The sequence below is a fragment of the Theropithecus gelada genome, chromosome 19 (genome assembly GCF_003255815.1).
Source record: "Theropithecus gelada isolate Dixy chromosome 19, Tgel_1.0, whole genome shotgun sequence".
Taxonomy (NCBI): domain Eukaryota; kingdom Metazoa; phylum Chordata; class Mammalia; order Primates; family Cercopithecidae; genus Theropithecus; species Theropithecus gelada.
Genome location: NC_037687.1, coordinates 7,866,245 through 7,881,584, shown reverse-complemented (window position 1 = coordinate 7,881,584; position 15,340 = coordinate 7,866,245). Strand labels below are relative to the sequence as shown.

At 58.0% G+C, this 15,340-nt stretch overlaps 1 protein-coding gene across 1 annotated transcript; it reads left to right on the top strand.

Annotated features, from left to right (window-relative positions):
* The first annotated feature begins 7,732 nt into the window (after positions 1-7,732).
* On the top strand, positions 7,733-13,344 carry PRR36 (proline rich 36). The gene is made up of 6 exons (XM_025368327.1): positions 7,733-7,827; positions 8,408-8,682; positions 8,800-8,902; positions 9,138-9,250; positions 9,343-12,318; positions 12,489-13,344. The coding sequence occupies exons 2-6, from the start codon at positions 8,415-8,417 to the stop codon at positions 13,010-13,012; spliced, it is 3,984 nt and encodes a 1,327-aa protein (XP_025224112.1). The 5' UTR covers positions 7,733-7,827; positions 8,408-8,414; the 3' UTR covers positions 13,013-13,344.
* The last annotated feature ends 1,996 nt before the right edge of the window (positions 13,345-15,340 follow it).

The following is a 15,340-nucleotide window of genomic DNA, read 5'->3' as shown; positions in this document are numbered from 1 at the left end:
CACTGTTGTGCAACCAATCTCCAGAACTTTTTTTTTGTTTTTTTTGAGACGGAGTCTCGCGCTGTGTCACCCAGGCTGGAGTGCAGTGGCGTGATCTCGGCTCACTGCAAGCTCCACCTCCCAGGTTCAGGCCATTCTCCTGCCTCAGCCTCCGAGTAGCTGGGACTACAGGCACATGCCACCACACCCGGCTAATTTTTGTATTTTTAGTAGAGACAGGGTTTTACCATGTTGGCCAGGCTGGTCTCAAACTCCTGACCTCAGGTGATCCACCTGCCTTGGCCTCCCAAAGTGCTGGGATTACAGGTGTGAGCCACCGCGCCTGGACTAGCATCTTTTTTATTTTATTTTTTGAGACAGAGTCTTGCTCTGTTGCCCAGGATGGAGTGCGGTGGTGTTAGCTCACTGCAACCTCCATCTCCCGAGTTCAAGCCATTCTCCTGCCTCAGCCTCCTGAGTAGCTGGGATTACAGGGTTGAGGAATTGAAGTATTTATCCACCAGCTCCTGTCTGTCCCTGTCTAACGGCTGCTCCAGAGAAGGGAGGTGGACAGGTGTTAACTCTCTGGCACTTCTGACTTCCCTGCCCACAGGGATTGTGAGTGCTCAGGGATATGGACAGGGTGGTATGGTACGTGCTGTGGATATAGATTTACCCACTGCAAGTATAGATGCACCTGCCACAGGTATAGATGCTGAGTGGGATGGCTGAGTCATAGCACACTAATACTCAATCCTTTCCAATTATTTATCAGAAAGGCTGCCCACTTTACATTCCCATTGCTACTGTGTGAGCCTTACCACGTGATAATATCTAGCTTAAAAAAAAGATATGGGCCAGGCACGGTGGCTCATGCGTGTAATCCCAGCACTTTGGGAGGCTGAGGCAGGAGGATCGTTTGAGCCCAAGAGTTTGAGACCAGCCTGGACAACAGTGAGACCTGAGACCCCGTCTCTACAAAAATTAAAAAAAGAAAAATAGCCAGGTGCAGTGGCGCATGCCTGTGGTTCCAGCTATTTGGGAGGCTGAGGTGGGAGAAGTGCTTAAGCCCAGGAAGTTGAGGCTACAGTGAGCTACTATTGCACCACTATACTCCAGCCTGGGCAACAGAGTGAGGCATTGTCTCTAAGAAAGAAGATATATTTTTTCTTTTTCTTTTCTTTTCTTTTTTTTTGAGACGTAGTCTCGCTTTGTCACCCAGGCTGGAGTGCAGTGGCGTTATCTCAGCTCACTGCAAGCTCCGCCTCCCTGGTTCCCACCATTCTCCTGCCTCAGCCTCCCGAGTTGCTGGGACTACAGGCGTCCACCACCGCGCCCGGCTAACTTTTTTGTATTTTTAGTAGAGACGGGGTTTTGCCATGGTCTTGATCTCCTGACCTCATGATCCACCTGCCTCAGCCTCCCAAAGTGCTGGGATTACAGGCGTGAGCCACCACACCTGGCCAAGATATATTTTTTCAATTGGCTTTAAGGTTTCTCCTGAAATTAAAAGGAAAAAAGAAAAAAATTTAAATTTTGGTCCAATATAATAAAAATTGACCAGTTTAACTTTTTAAAAAAATTTTGGAGATGAGGTCTTGCTCTGTCACCCAGACTGGAGTGCAGTGGTTTTTTTTGTTGTTGTTTTGTTTTTTTGTTTTGAGACGGAGTCTCACTCTGTCGCCCAGGCTGGAGTGCAGTGGCCGGATCTCATCTCACTGCAAGCTCCGCCTCCCGGGTCTACGCCATTCTCCTGCCTCAGCCTCCCGAGTAGCTGGGACTACAGACGCCCGCCACCTCACCCGGCTAGTTTTTTTTATTTTTTATTTGGTAGAGACAGGGTTTCACCGTGTTAGCCAGGATGGTCTCGATCTCCTGACCTCGTGATCCGCCCGTCTCGGCCTCCCAAAGTGCTGGGATTACAGGCTTGAGCCACCGCGCCCGGCCCTGCAGTGGTTTCATCATAGCTTACTGTAACCTCGAACCCTTGGGCTCGGATGATCCTCCCCACTTCAGCCTCCCAAGTAGCTGGGACTATAGATGTGTGCCACTGCACTCAGCTATTTTTTAGATTTTTTCATAGAGACGGGGTCTCGATATATTGCCCAGGTGGTCTTGAACTTCTGGTCTCAGGTGATCCTCTGGCCTCAGCCTCCCAAAGTGCTGGGATTATAGGTGTGAGCCACTGTGCCCAGCCATTGTAACCATTTTTAAGTGTACAGCTCAGTGGCATTGAGCATATTCACATGGTTGTACAACCATCACCAACATCCATCTCCTGAACTTTCTTTCTTTCTTTTTTTTTTTTGAGACGGAGTTTCGCTCTGTCACCCAGGCTGGAGTGCAGTGGCGTGATCTCGGCTCACTGCAAGCTCCATCTCCCGGGTTCACGCCATTTTCCTGCCTCAGCCTCCCGAGTAGCTGGGACTACAGGCGCCCGCCACTGCGCCCAGCTAATTTTTTGTATTTTTAGTAGAGATGGGGTTTCACCGTTTTAGCCAGGATGGTCTCGATCTCCTGACCTTGTGATCCGCCTGCCTCGCCGAACTTTCTTATCTTCCCAAATTGAAACTCTGTCCCCGTGAAACACTAACTCCCCACCTCCCTCCCGTAGCCCCTGGCACCCACCATTCTACTTTCTGTCTCCCATGAATCTGACTCCTCTAGGGACCTCCTACAAGTGGAATCACACAGGATTTGTCCTTTTATGTCTGGCTTATTTCCCTGAGCATGATGTCCTCACAGTTCATCTATGTCACAACATGCATCAGAATCTTCTGCCTTTTCAAGGCTGTGTACTATTCCATTGTGTGGACGAACCACATTTTATCTATTTACTCCTCTGCTGGTGGACACTTGGGGTTTGCTTCCATCTTTTGGTTCTTGTGAATAATGCTGCTATCAACACGAGTGTACAAATATTTCTTTTTCTTTTTTTGAGATGGAATCCCACTCTGTCATCCCAGCTGGAGTGCAGTGGTGTGATCTCGGCTCACTGCAACCTCCACCTCCCAGGTTCAAGTGATTCTTCTGCCTCAGCCTCCCAAGTAGCTGGAATTACAGGCACGTGCCACCACGCCTGGCTAATTTTTGTATATTTAGTAGAAACTGGGTTTTGTCATGTTGGCCAGGCTGGTCTCGAACTCCTGAGCTCAAGTGATCTGCCTGCCTCAGCCTCTACCTGAGTGCTGGGATTACAGGCATGAGCTACTGCACTGGGTTTAGCTGAACGAGTTTACATTCCCATCAGCAGGACATCAGTATTCCAATTTCTCCACATCGCCCCTCAGTGCTTGTTATTTACTATCCAGCCTCTAAGATTTTGGAATGTGAGTTAGCTATTACTTTGTAACAAATTACCCCACAATTTACTAGCTTTAAAAAAGTATGTATTGGTTGGGCTGCAGTGACTCACGCCTGTAATCCCAGCACTTTGGGAGGTCAAGGTGGTGGATCGCTTGTGGCCAGGAGTTTGAGACCAGCCTGGCCAACATGGCAAAACCCCGTCTCTACTAAAAATACAAAATTAGGGGCTGGGCATGGTGGCTCACACCTGTAATCCCAGCACTTTGGGAGGCCGAGGAGAGTGGATCACCTGAGGTCAGGAATTCAAGACCAGCCTGGCCAATATGGTGAAAACTTGTCTCTATTAAAAATATAAAAAAGTAGCTGGGTGTGTTGGTGGGCACCTGTAATCCTAGCTACTCAGGAGGCTGAGGCAGGAGAATCACTTGAACCCAGGAAGCGGAGGTTGCAGTGAGCCAAGATCAAACCATTGCACTCCAACCTGGGCAACAGAGCACGATTCCATCTCAAAAACAAAAACAAACAAACAAACAAACAAACAACAAAACAAAAAAGCCCCTCACAGTTTAAAATATATATATATACACACACACATATACACACACATATATATATATATAAAATATAGGTGCAGTGGCTCACGCCTGTAATCCCAGGACTTTGGGAGGCTGAGGTGGGTGGATCACCTGAGGTCAGGAGTTCGAGACCAGTCTGACCAACATGGAGAAACCCCATCTCTACTGAAAATACAAAATTAGCTGGGCGTGGTGGCGCATACCTGTAATCCCAGCTATTCGGGAGGCTGAGGCGGAAGAATTGCTTGAACTCGGGAGGTGGAGGTTGCAGTGAGCCAAGATCACACCATTGCACTCCAGCCTGGGTGACAGATTGAGACTCTGTCTTAAAAAAAAAAAGAAAAAAAAATATGTGTACACACACACACACACACATATTTGTGATTTATTTATTTTTCTTCTGGAGATGCGGTCTCCTTATATTTCCCTGGCTGGCCTCAAACTCCTGGGCTCCAGGGGATCCTCCTGTCTTAGCCTCCCCAGTAGCAGGGACTACAGTTGCCTGGCCCTCACCTGAGAGTCACAAGCCTAAGAGTGGCTACACTAGGTAGTTCATTCAATGTCCCTCCCCCACCGGTTCCAAGCAACCACTGATGTGCTGTCACTACAGATGAGCTTGCATTTTCTAGAATGTTCTATAAATGGAATCATACAGTGAGTGCTTTTTGTGGCTTCTTTTGTTTGGCGTGCTTTTGAGATTAGTCCCTGTTTTGAGAGTAGCAGTAGTCTGTTCCTTTCTATTGCCAAGTTCCATTCCATTGTAGGGGACAGTTTGATTCATGTTACTCATCCCTCTGTTGATGGAGGTTTTGGGAGTGTTTTTATAATAGGGCAGAGTCCAGATCCCAATTAATTACAGGGTGGGTTTCATGTACCCTGGAGGAACCCTTGCATCATAGTCAGAAGGCAGGAGAGGCTGGGTGAGGTGGCTCCTGCCTGTAATCCCAGCTCTTCGGGAGGCTGAGGTAGGAGCGTCACTTGAGCCCAGGAGGTCGAGACCAGCCTGGGTAACATAGCGAGACCCTGTTTCTACAAAAAATTTTAAAATTAGCCTGATACAGTGGGGTAGCATTTAGTCCCAGCTACTTGTTTTATTTGTTGTTGTTGTTGTTGTTGTTGTTGTTTGAGACAGAGTCTTGCTCTGTCACCCAGGCTGGAGTGCAATGGCACGCTCTCGGCTCACTGCAACCTCCGCCTCCCAGGTTCAAGTGATTCTCCTGCCTCAGCCTCCCGAATAGTTGGGATTACAGGTGCATGCCACCATGCCTGGCTAATTTGTGTATTTTTAGTAGAGACAGGTTTTTTCCATGTTGGCCAGGCTGGTCTCGAACTCCTGACCTCAGGTGATCCGGGTTTTTTTTTTTTTGTATTTTATTTTATTTTTAGACGGAGTCTCTCTCTGTCACCCAGTCTGGAGTGCAGTGGCATGATGTCAGCTCACTGAAACCTCAGCCTCCATAGTGGCTGGGACTACAGGTGCGTGCCACCACGCCCGGCTAATTTTTGTATTTTTAGTAGAGATGGGGGTTTCAGCATATTGGCCAGGCTGGTCTTGAACTCCTGACCTCATGATCTGCCCACCTCGGCCTCCCAAAGAGCTGGGATTACAGGCGTGAGCCACTGTGCCCAGACTGTTTTGTTTTGGTTTTGAGAAGGAGTCTCACTCTGTTGTGCAGGCTGGAGTGCAGTGGCATGATCTCGGCTCACTGCAGCTTCCGCCTCCTGGGTTCAAGTGATTCTTGTGCCTCAGTCTCCTGAGTAGCTGGGACTATAGGCATGTGCCATCACACCCAGCTAATTTTTTGTATTTTTAGTTGAGACAAAGTTTCACCGTGTTGGCTAGGCTGGTCTCTAACTCTTGTCTTCAAATGATCCACCCACCTCGGCTGCTAGTCCCAGCTACTTGGGAGGCTGAGGTGGGAGGATCACTGGAACCTGGAAAGTCGAGGCTGCAGTGAGCTGTGAAGCTGTGATGCTGTGATGATCATGCCACTGCACTCCAGCCTGGGTGACAGAGTGAGATCCTGTCTCAAAAATAAATAAATAGGAGGGCAGGGATCTGCGTAGGTGGATGTGATTTAGAAGGGGGCACTGGGTGTGGGTGGGTAGACAGGTAACCAGGCTGGTGTCATGCCACAAGAGGTTCACACGGGTGATCATTGGTAGACTGAGGGAGAAGATAAGGCCTAGAATGATCCAATCTGGAGGCCAAAGCATGGCATTCAGCTCTGCCATTTTTCTCTGCCTTCCATTTCTGCAACCTCAAATGGGCCCAACGTCCCCACTCCCCCACCCCAGTTCACCCGATGCCAAGTTGCATTATCGGTTTCCTGTGCATGGAGGCCCCCTGATTTCCAGGAGCGAGTGAACTGTGCATATGGAGTTTGCAATGGGGTTGGTGATGGGGCAGAGGACGCTGGTTTCTTGGAATGGGGTAAAAAGTGGCTGTGAGTCTGGAGGGATGAGACATCCAGGCGGAAAGCTCATGGAGGCCGTATGAGAAGGGGACTTGGCCGACAGAGGTGACAAGGCCAGACTTTTCTTATAAGGAGAGGGAGCTGAGGAATGGCTGTTTTCACCCTCATGGTCCCACCCTCTTCATGCTACAGTCCTGGAGCTCAGCTCTCCACCGAGGCCCCTGCCCTGGCTTAAGTCACCAACAGGACACCTCCCACTTGCTCCGGCTGGGCTGGGACCCTTGTACAGGATCTTCTGTGTCCTTCATGAACTTGTGTTTTTGTTTTTTTTGTTTGTTTGTTTTCATTTTTGAGACACAGTCTCACTCTGTCGCCCAGGCTGGAGTGTAGTGGCGCAATCTTGGCTCACCGTAACCTCTGCCTCCCAGGTTCAGAGGTTAGCTGGGATTATAGGTGCTTGCCAGCACGCCCGGCTAATTTTTGTATTTTTTGGTAGAGACAGGGTTTCACCATGTTGGCCAGATTGGTCTCGAACTCCTGAGCTCAAGTAATCCGCCCGCCTCAGCCTCCCAAAGCGGTGGGATTACAGGCGTGAGCCACCGCGCCAGGCCTTATGCACTTGTTTTGACACCTCCCAGTTCGACATAACCTAGTATCCTGGAAGCCCAGCTTTGCCAGGAAGCCTCTGCTGACTTGAAGTCCTGTTAGCTGGAAGGGTGTGGAGGGTGGGTGTGCTCTACCCTGCAGATGGCTGGGTCACCTCTCACAGAATACCCTGCAGATATTCTGTGTCTCCTGTCTCCCTCCTACTCATCCTTTCTTTCTTTCTCTCTCCCCCCAAATCTGGGGTCTACCTTGCATCCCTGAAATTCACCGGGCGGCATTCTCTTAGCAGTTCTCCGACCCCAGGAAACCAGATAAGGGGTTTCCTGGCGTCTGGGGAACACCTTCGGGTATGAGGGGGTGGGCGGCTGCCCCCCAGAGACCCTGGGCGGCCTAGTTTTCACAGACGCGAAGGACTGGAAAGTGCCAGGGCTACCGAGCGGCCGGATTGGTGTGTGGGCCAGAGGCGCGGTGGTCCCGCCTCCTGGTTGCCAGGGCCCAGCCTATCCGCGTCCAGGCGGTCCTTGGTCGCCAGGTGGTTGTGGTGGGGGTCGGGGCAGGTGTATGTGTTGGGGAGGACAGTGGAGGACCCCAGGGATTTGCTCCCCCAGTCCCAACCGTTGACTCTCTGGGTTCCACAGGCGCAACTGGGGAAACAGGCTTCCCTCGGACCGTGGAGAAGCCACCCCTCTCTCCAACGCGCCCTTCTCCCCCATCCCCCTCGGCGCGCTTCCGCCGGCCGCGCTCCCGGGTCCGGATCGAGCACGCGCCCCCGGCTCTCCCGCCCGCGGACGAGGGGCGGGACAGGCTCGGCTCCCACGGCGCCGCAGCCTGCAGCCCCCTCCCCTCGCCTCCTCGCCGCTGGCGGCCACCGCGTCGCTCCGGCCCGGGCCCCACCCCAGGCGACCCTGCGAGGAGCGGCCGGAGGCCGGAGGCCGGAGGCGGAGGTGAGTGCGACGCGAGCAGGTGGAGAGGCTGGGCGCGGGCCAGGCCTGGCTGGGGGAGGGGTCGGGCCCGGGACGCGGCTCTTTGTCTCCCGGAGCCCGTTCGCGGGCAGCGGGGCCGCTCTGCCTCCCAGCAGGTGCAGGCATCCCTGGAGGAGGCTGGGGGAGGCCGCTGGGGGCTGGCGGGGAGACCCGGGCGTGCGCTCCGGTCCCCCACATCCGGAGCCCGTGGCAGCTCCCTGCTCTCGAGGCTGGCGGTCTGAGTCCCTGAGGGGGCGAGGGGTAGGGCCGTGGAGATGGGTCCTGAATTGGAGCTGAGGCGGGGGAGGCGGCGGGCTGGGGCAGACAGAGCCTCTTCGCTTTGGGGAAAAGCGGTGGGGGGTGGGACATGGGGACAGCAAGAAGCAGTGGGGCTGGCGAGTGGGTGTAGGTGCGTGGGAGCCGAGCGGATGGAAGCCGAGGCCGAGGTTTGAGTGTACATGGGTGGCGATGCTGCGAAAGGGCAGTGAGGTACCCGGGTCCAGGTCTCTGGAGGCGACGTAGGTGTCCAGAACCTGGGATGCGGACCAGTTTGTCTCTTCAGGTGCAAGATGGACAAGAGAGACAAGGCCAAGGCAGGGGCCACCACGCGGACGCCGGCTGCTCGCCCTCCTGGACTTCTGACCCCCAGGCCCCCAGGCTCTCCTCGACCCCCTCCCCCAGTAACTCCCGCAGCCCTCCGAGTTCTGGGAGCTGCGGGAGCTGTGGGGCGAAAACCTCTGGCAGAGCGAGCCGGGGGCATCGGCGGGGCCACTCTTTCCGAGTCTGCGCCCCGAGCGGGACCAACGCGGAGTGCTGGGACAAGTTCCCGAAACCCAGGTACCCCAGCCTCCTTCCTCAGCTCCGACCCGATCTTCCCTCCCACTTCCAATACCTGTCCCGTCTCCTCCACCACCACCTCTCCGGGGCACCTGTGACTCGGCCTTCTCCCTGCAGCTTCCAGGGCCCCAGCCTCCGGGAGAGGGGAGAGAGCTCCTCCTGCCAAGAACACCAGCCCAGGCCCTGTTTCTAGCCCAGGGCGTGCCAGCGGGACCACTAGGTAACCTGCTCCCTCTCCCCCAGTCCCCTCAGCCAGGGTTGGCGTCACAGAGTCTGGAACCTTTTATTTTACACGAGTTGGGGCGCGGCAGCACTTGCAGGTCACTGGACACAAATTGGGTGAAAGCCATTATTGGTCCTCAAAGAGGGCGCATGCCCATTTCACAGATGGGAAAATAGAGGCTTGGGAAGCCAAACAAGGACCTAGGCCTGAGTGTGGCCCCCTCTGTCTCCAGGCCAGGCCCTCTTGGCCAAAAGGGACTCCGGATCCCAGCGGAGGAAACTGTAGCCAGAGGAAAAGCTACAGAGGCTCCCAAAAGGAGTGCCCTCGGCGCTGGGGCACGGAGAGGTATGTGACCTGGAGAAGAGTGGGGTTCCTGGGCAGCGAGGGGGGCCGCCTCAGAGGTATCGGTGACCCTTGGCCTTCTACTTTTTCTCCAGACACTTCCAGGCCTACCCCAGGAACCCCCTCCCCGGCCATGGCCCGTCGGTCCCGGGCTGCGGGCACCGAGGTGGGGCTCCCCCGGCCAGCTCCGAGTGCCCGGCCACGGCCCGCGACAGAGGGCCCCCGGAAATCAGTGAGCAGCGCCTCGGAGCACAGTACCACCGAGCCAAGCCCGGCTGCCAGGAGGCGGCCCAGCGCCGGTGGGGGTCTCCAGAGGCCGGCCTCGCGCCCCCTGAGCTCCAGCGCCACCCCTCTCTCCTCCCCAGCCCGTTCTGGGCCCTCAGCCCGCGGAACACCCAGGGCTCCTGCGCATCCCTCGCAGCCCAAACCGAAAGGGCTGCAGGCTCTGCGCCCCCCGCAGGTCACACCCCTAAGGAAGGACGCAGCCCCAGCACTAGTCCCGCTTTCTTCTTCTCCTTTGGCCACACCCTCTCCACCGGGTACCAAGGCAAGACCCGTACCGCCTCCCTACAACGCAGCCACTCCCCTGCCAGCCACGCTCCCTCCTTCTCCACCGGTCACGCCCCCTCTTCCAGCCGTGCTCCAAAGTCAGGCCCCGCCCACCCTGCCGGCCACGCCCCACTCGTCGAGCCTTACCTGTCAGTTGGCCACGCCCCTTCCTCTAGCCCCTCCTTCTCCCTCTGCTTCTCCCTCTCTGCAGACCCTCCCCTCTCCACCAGCCACACCCCCCTCGCAAATTCCACCCACACAGGTGATTACATCCTTTCCAGAAGCAGGCGCCTCTTCCCTAGCCATAGCCGCTTTTGTGGCTTCAGTCTCTCCATCAGTTTCATCCCCTCTGCAGAGTATGCCCCCCACCCAAGCTAATCCAGCGTTGCCCTCTCTTCCGACTCTCCTCTCTCCCTTGGCCACACCTCCTCTGTCAGCCATGTCTCCTCTACAAGGCCCTGTTTCTCCGGCAACATCTCTCGGGAATCCGGCTTCTCCCCTCGCCACACTCCTTCAGCCAGGCCTTTCTGCTCTGACCACGCCCCCTCCGCAGGCCAGTCCTTCCCCGTCCCCCCAGGCCACGCCCCACACTCTGGCCACTCTTCCTCCACAGGACCCTCCTCTTCTGGCCACATTGCCTCTGCAGGCCTCTCCCTCTCCTTTGACCACAGTCTCTCTGCAGGATCGTCCTCTAGTTTCTCCCTCTCTTTTGGCCTCGCCTCTGCAGGCCCCGCCCCCACCCATGGCCCCGCCCCACTCACAGGCCCCACCTTCTATGACTACGCCCCCTATGCAGGCCCCGCCCTCTCTCCAGACCATTCCCCCAATACAGGTCCCACATTCTCTGACCTCACCGTCTCCGCAGGCACCTCCCTCTCCTCTGGCTTCGTCCTCTCTGCAGGCCACAACTTCTTTGGGCTCACCCCCTCTGCAGGCCACACATTCTTTTCTGACAGTGTCCCCTAGGCAAACCCAACCTTCTTTGACCTCGCCTTCTCAGCCTTCTTCTACTCCCCCTGATTCACCCCCTCTGCAGGCCCCTGTTTCCCTTCCTGCCTCACCCCCTCTGCAGACTTCTCTCTCTCCTGCTGTCTCACCCCTAAACTCACCCCTGATCACATCCCCTCTGCAGGCTCCATCTTCTCTGGCCTCCTACTCTCCTCAGGCACCTCCCTCTTCCCTGACCATGCCCCCTCTGGAGACCCAGTCTTCTCTAGTCCCGCCCTCTCTGCAGACACCTCCTGCTTCCCTGACCACACTCCCTCTGGAGAGCCCACCTTCTCTAGCCCCACCCCCTCTGCAGACAGCTTCTGGTTCCCTGACCACATCCCATCTGGAGACTCCACCTTGTCCAGACCCACGCCCTCTGCAAGCACCACCTTCGCCATTGATCGCGCCCCTTCCGGAGACCCCCTCTTCCATAGCCACGCCTCCTCCACAGGCCCTACCTGCTCTGGCCTCACCCCCTTTGCAGGGCCTGCCCTCTCCCCCTCTGTCTCCTTTGGCCACGCCCCCTCCACAGGCCCCACCTGCCCTGGCCTTGCCTCCACTGCAGGCCCCTCCCTCTCCACCTGCCTCACCCCCTCTGTCTCCCTTGGCCACATCCTCTCCACAGGCCCCAACTGCTATGGCAGTGTACCTTCTGCAGGCCCCTTCCTCTCCCCCTCCCTCACCCCCAGGGCAGGCCCCTTTCTCTCCCCCTGCCTCACGCACAGTGTCGTCTTCGGCCACGCCCACTCCACAGGCCCCACCCTCTCTAGCCGCGCCTCCTCTGCAGGTCCCACCCTCTCCCCCTGCCTCTCCCCCAATGTCTCCTTCAGCCTCGCCCCCTCCACAGGCCCCACCCCCGCTATCCGCGCCTCCTCTGCCGGTCCCACCCTCTCCCCCTGCCTCTCCCCCAATTTCTTCGGCCACGCCCCCTCCACAGGCCCCACCCCCTCTGGCCGCTCCTCCTCTGCAGGTCCTGCCCTCTCCCCCTGCCTCACCCCCAATGTCTCCTTTGGCCAAGCCCCCTCCACAGGCCCCGCCTGCTCTGGCCACACCTCCTCTGCAGGCCCCTCCCTCTCCGCCTGCCTCACTCCCTGAGCAGGCCCCTTTCTCACCCTCTGCCTCACCCCCAAAGTCTCCTTTAGCCACGCCTCCTCCACAGGCCCCACCTGTTCTGGCAGCGCCCCTTCTGCAGGTTCCTCCCTCTCCCCCTGCCTCACCCACCCTGCAGGCCCCACGCCGCCCCCCGACCCCGGGTCCGGATACCTCCGTCTCCGGCCCACGGCTGACCCTGGCGTTGGCCCCCGGCCCGCCGCCGCCGCCCTCGCGCAGCCCGTCCAGCACGCTGAGCGGCCCGGACCTGGCCGGCCACAGCAGCAGCGCCACGAGCACGCCAGAGGAGCTGCGTGGCTACGACAGTGGGCCCGAGGGCGGCGCCGCAGCCTCCCCGCCCCCCGACGCAGAGCTCGCCGCTTGCCACCCGGCTGCCTGGAGTCGAAGCCCCGCTCCGCCACTCGCCTTCCGCGGAGCTCCAGGTAAGGGGCACCCCAGACCCGGCCTGGCTGTGGGCGGGGTCGGAGGCGAGGCTTCCCAGCTCGGGGGCGGGACAGCTGGGTCCGGGGCGGAACTTTCACAAGGGGGCGGGACCTTGAGGCAGAGGCATGTCTTATCACCCCCACCGCCCACCTGGCGTCCCTCCCCGCAGGTGCGCAGCTGCCGTGGCCTCCCGCTGGCGGACCCGGCTCTGCTGACGGTCTGTGCACCATCTACGAGACTGAAGGGCCCGAGTCGGCGACCCCAGCCCCAGGCGCACTGGATCCGGGGCCCACTTCCGGCGCGAGCGGTGGGAAGGCGGTGGCTGGGGCTGGGGCTGGGGCCGGGCCTGGGGTGTCCTCGCGGAGCCCGAAGCAGGCGCGCCTGGGCGAGCTGCCACTGGGGGCGCTGCAGGCTAGCGTCGTGCAGCACCTGCTGAGCCGGACGCTGCTACTGGCAGCTGCCGAGGGTGCCGCGGGCGGCAGCGGCGGGGGCCCAGGAGGCGCCGAGGGTGGTGGCGTCACGGGGGGCGCCCGGACTGCACTCAGCGACGCCGAACTCGGCCGCTGGGCCGAACTACTGTCTCCCCTGGACGAGTCCCGTGCCAGCATCACCTCGGTCACCAGCTTCTCTCCGGACGACGTGGCCTCCCCGCAGGGTGACTGGACCGTGGTGGAGGTGGAGACCTTCCACTGAGCCAGACCACAGCCCCGCCTGCTACGCCCCACCCCTGCCTTAGGATCCGCCCCTCTGGGTATGCCTGTTTGCTTTAGACCCCGCCTCCACTGCCCTGGAGCACCGCTGGGTGGATTGGTCTTAGCTCCCTGAATCCTGAGCCTTTCGGCCCAGGCTCCACCCCTGCCTTTGGCCTCGGAGGCTCGGGACCTACCCACAGCTTTGACTAGGCCCGCCCCTCGAGCTCCGCCCCTTTGGCCTAGGACACGTCCCATTTCCCCGAGCCCCGCCCCATGTCCAGTGTATTGCCCACCCCGCACAGCCCGAGTTTGCAATAAAACTGGGACACTGGGGCCTGCACACCTTCGCTGTCACCGGGAGGGCCGGGGCTGGGGGCTTCCAGCGGGCTGAGCGGCGCGGGGGGCCAGGCCAGGTAAGGTCTTGCTGGCGGCTGTGCGCGAACCGGTTGGAGCTCTGGATTAAGTACGGTTTTCCTCTTCTGTGAGAAAAGGGGCAGGCCAGGTGGGGTTAGGGCGGGGCCCTGCCGAGTCCTGGCCATCTGGTGCCGCTCACCCATCCAAGTGTGTGAACTTGGGCCTCTTGGTGTCCGACTTCTGGTGGAAACGTTCCGCGCAGGAGGGGCCTGGCTGGGGCTGTGCGCCCTAGTGGATGAGCCAGTGCATGACCGAGGTGAAGGAGCGACTGGAACCCTCCCCTCCCCTCCCCTCCCTTCTCTTCTCTATTCTTTTTCTTCTTCTGCTTGACCTCAGGTGATCTGCCCTCCTCAGCCTCCCAAAGTGGTGGGATTACAGGCGTGAGCCACCGTGCCTGGTCTGGCACACTTTTCAAACTCGATGCGGGGAACTAGTACTCCAGGGGAACAGGTGGGAAGATTGGAGGGCACCGAGGCAAGGATGGGAGACCCCTTCCCATGGCCCTTCGGCTGGTATAGGGCCTCGGGCCAACTGCCCCAGTAGGGGATTGCAGGAAGAAGTGGCCTCTCCCAGGGCTGGGTGGGAGATGGAGTCCTCACACTGCACCCTGTCTCCAAGTGTCCTCGAAGTGCCACTTGGTGCATCCCACCCCCACGGCATCCTTGCCCTGTCTCCTTTGTCAGGCGTCCTTATCAGATCCCAAACATCTTCACAGGCCCCCTCCAATCAGAGTTTCCTGCTCTTCCTCCCCCAACTAACCCTAACCCTAACCCCCAGCTCAGTCATCTTGACCCTGGAGCCTCTCAGCCCTAGCCAGTTTCTCCCTGTTCCCAGGTGCCCCTGCAGAGAGCTCCCCCACTAGGCCTTTCCTCCCCTGGGTCTCCTGCATGGCACCAAGAATGATGGCAACATTCCCAGCTGGTTAAGAAGACAGAGTAGGATCTGGCCTTGGGCCCTCAGCCCTGCCTCTGCCCCTGGACCCAGTACCCTTACGCCATCCTGTGATCAGGTTCCTGTCAGTCACAGACCAGCAAGTCCTGCCTGTCCCCATCCCAGACAAGGCACTTCCCAGCCTGGGGTCTGAGGAGAAATGGGCTCTGGCCTGGAGGGGTGCCACCTGCACCTCTGGGAGCTAAAGGAGGAGGACACCAGCACAGTCCTTCGGTCAAATTCAGAGTTTTGTGGCAAACCATAGAGGTGTTCTCTCAAGCCGGGCCCTGGTGGGGTTGGGGACCTGGGTGTCTTTGTTTCCAGACTCTAGGACAAGCCCAAGGCTGACTCTTGACATGCTGGGTAGCCAGAGGCTCAAGGCCAACTGCCAGGAAGGACAGGGCACAACCTCAGACAGTTCCTCTGGGGTCCTGCCCCGTCCTGGGGCGCCATCGGGGGTGGAATTACCATGGAAGCAGGAGGCATGGACAGTGACTGTCAGGGTCCCCAGGGTTACATCTGCACTGTGTGTGGCCAGGAGAGCTGTGGCTTGTGATAGGACAGTACATGGGACTTGGCTGTCTCAGTGCACAAGCAGTGTCATGTCCTTTGCTTGGCTGTCAGGCATGGGGGCAAGGGGCACTTTGTGGACCCACACTGGGTGCAGAGGGCAGGCCCTGGCTGGCATCTGCCTGAACCCAATTATGTTTCTGCCCCTAGGGGCCAGGCACCGTGTCTCATGCCTGTAATCCCAGCACTTTGGGAGGTCGAGGAGGGCGGATCACCTGAGGTCAGGAGTTTGAGACCAGCCTGGCCAACATGGAAAAACCCTGTCTGTACTAAAAATACAAAAAAAAAAAAAAAAAAATGGCCAGGTACGGTGGCTCACCCCTAGAATCTCAGCACTTTGGGAGGCCGAGGCGGGTGGATCACAAGGTCAGGAGTTTGAGACCAGCCTGGCCAATATGGTGAAACCCAGTCTCTA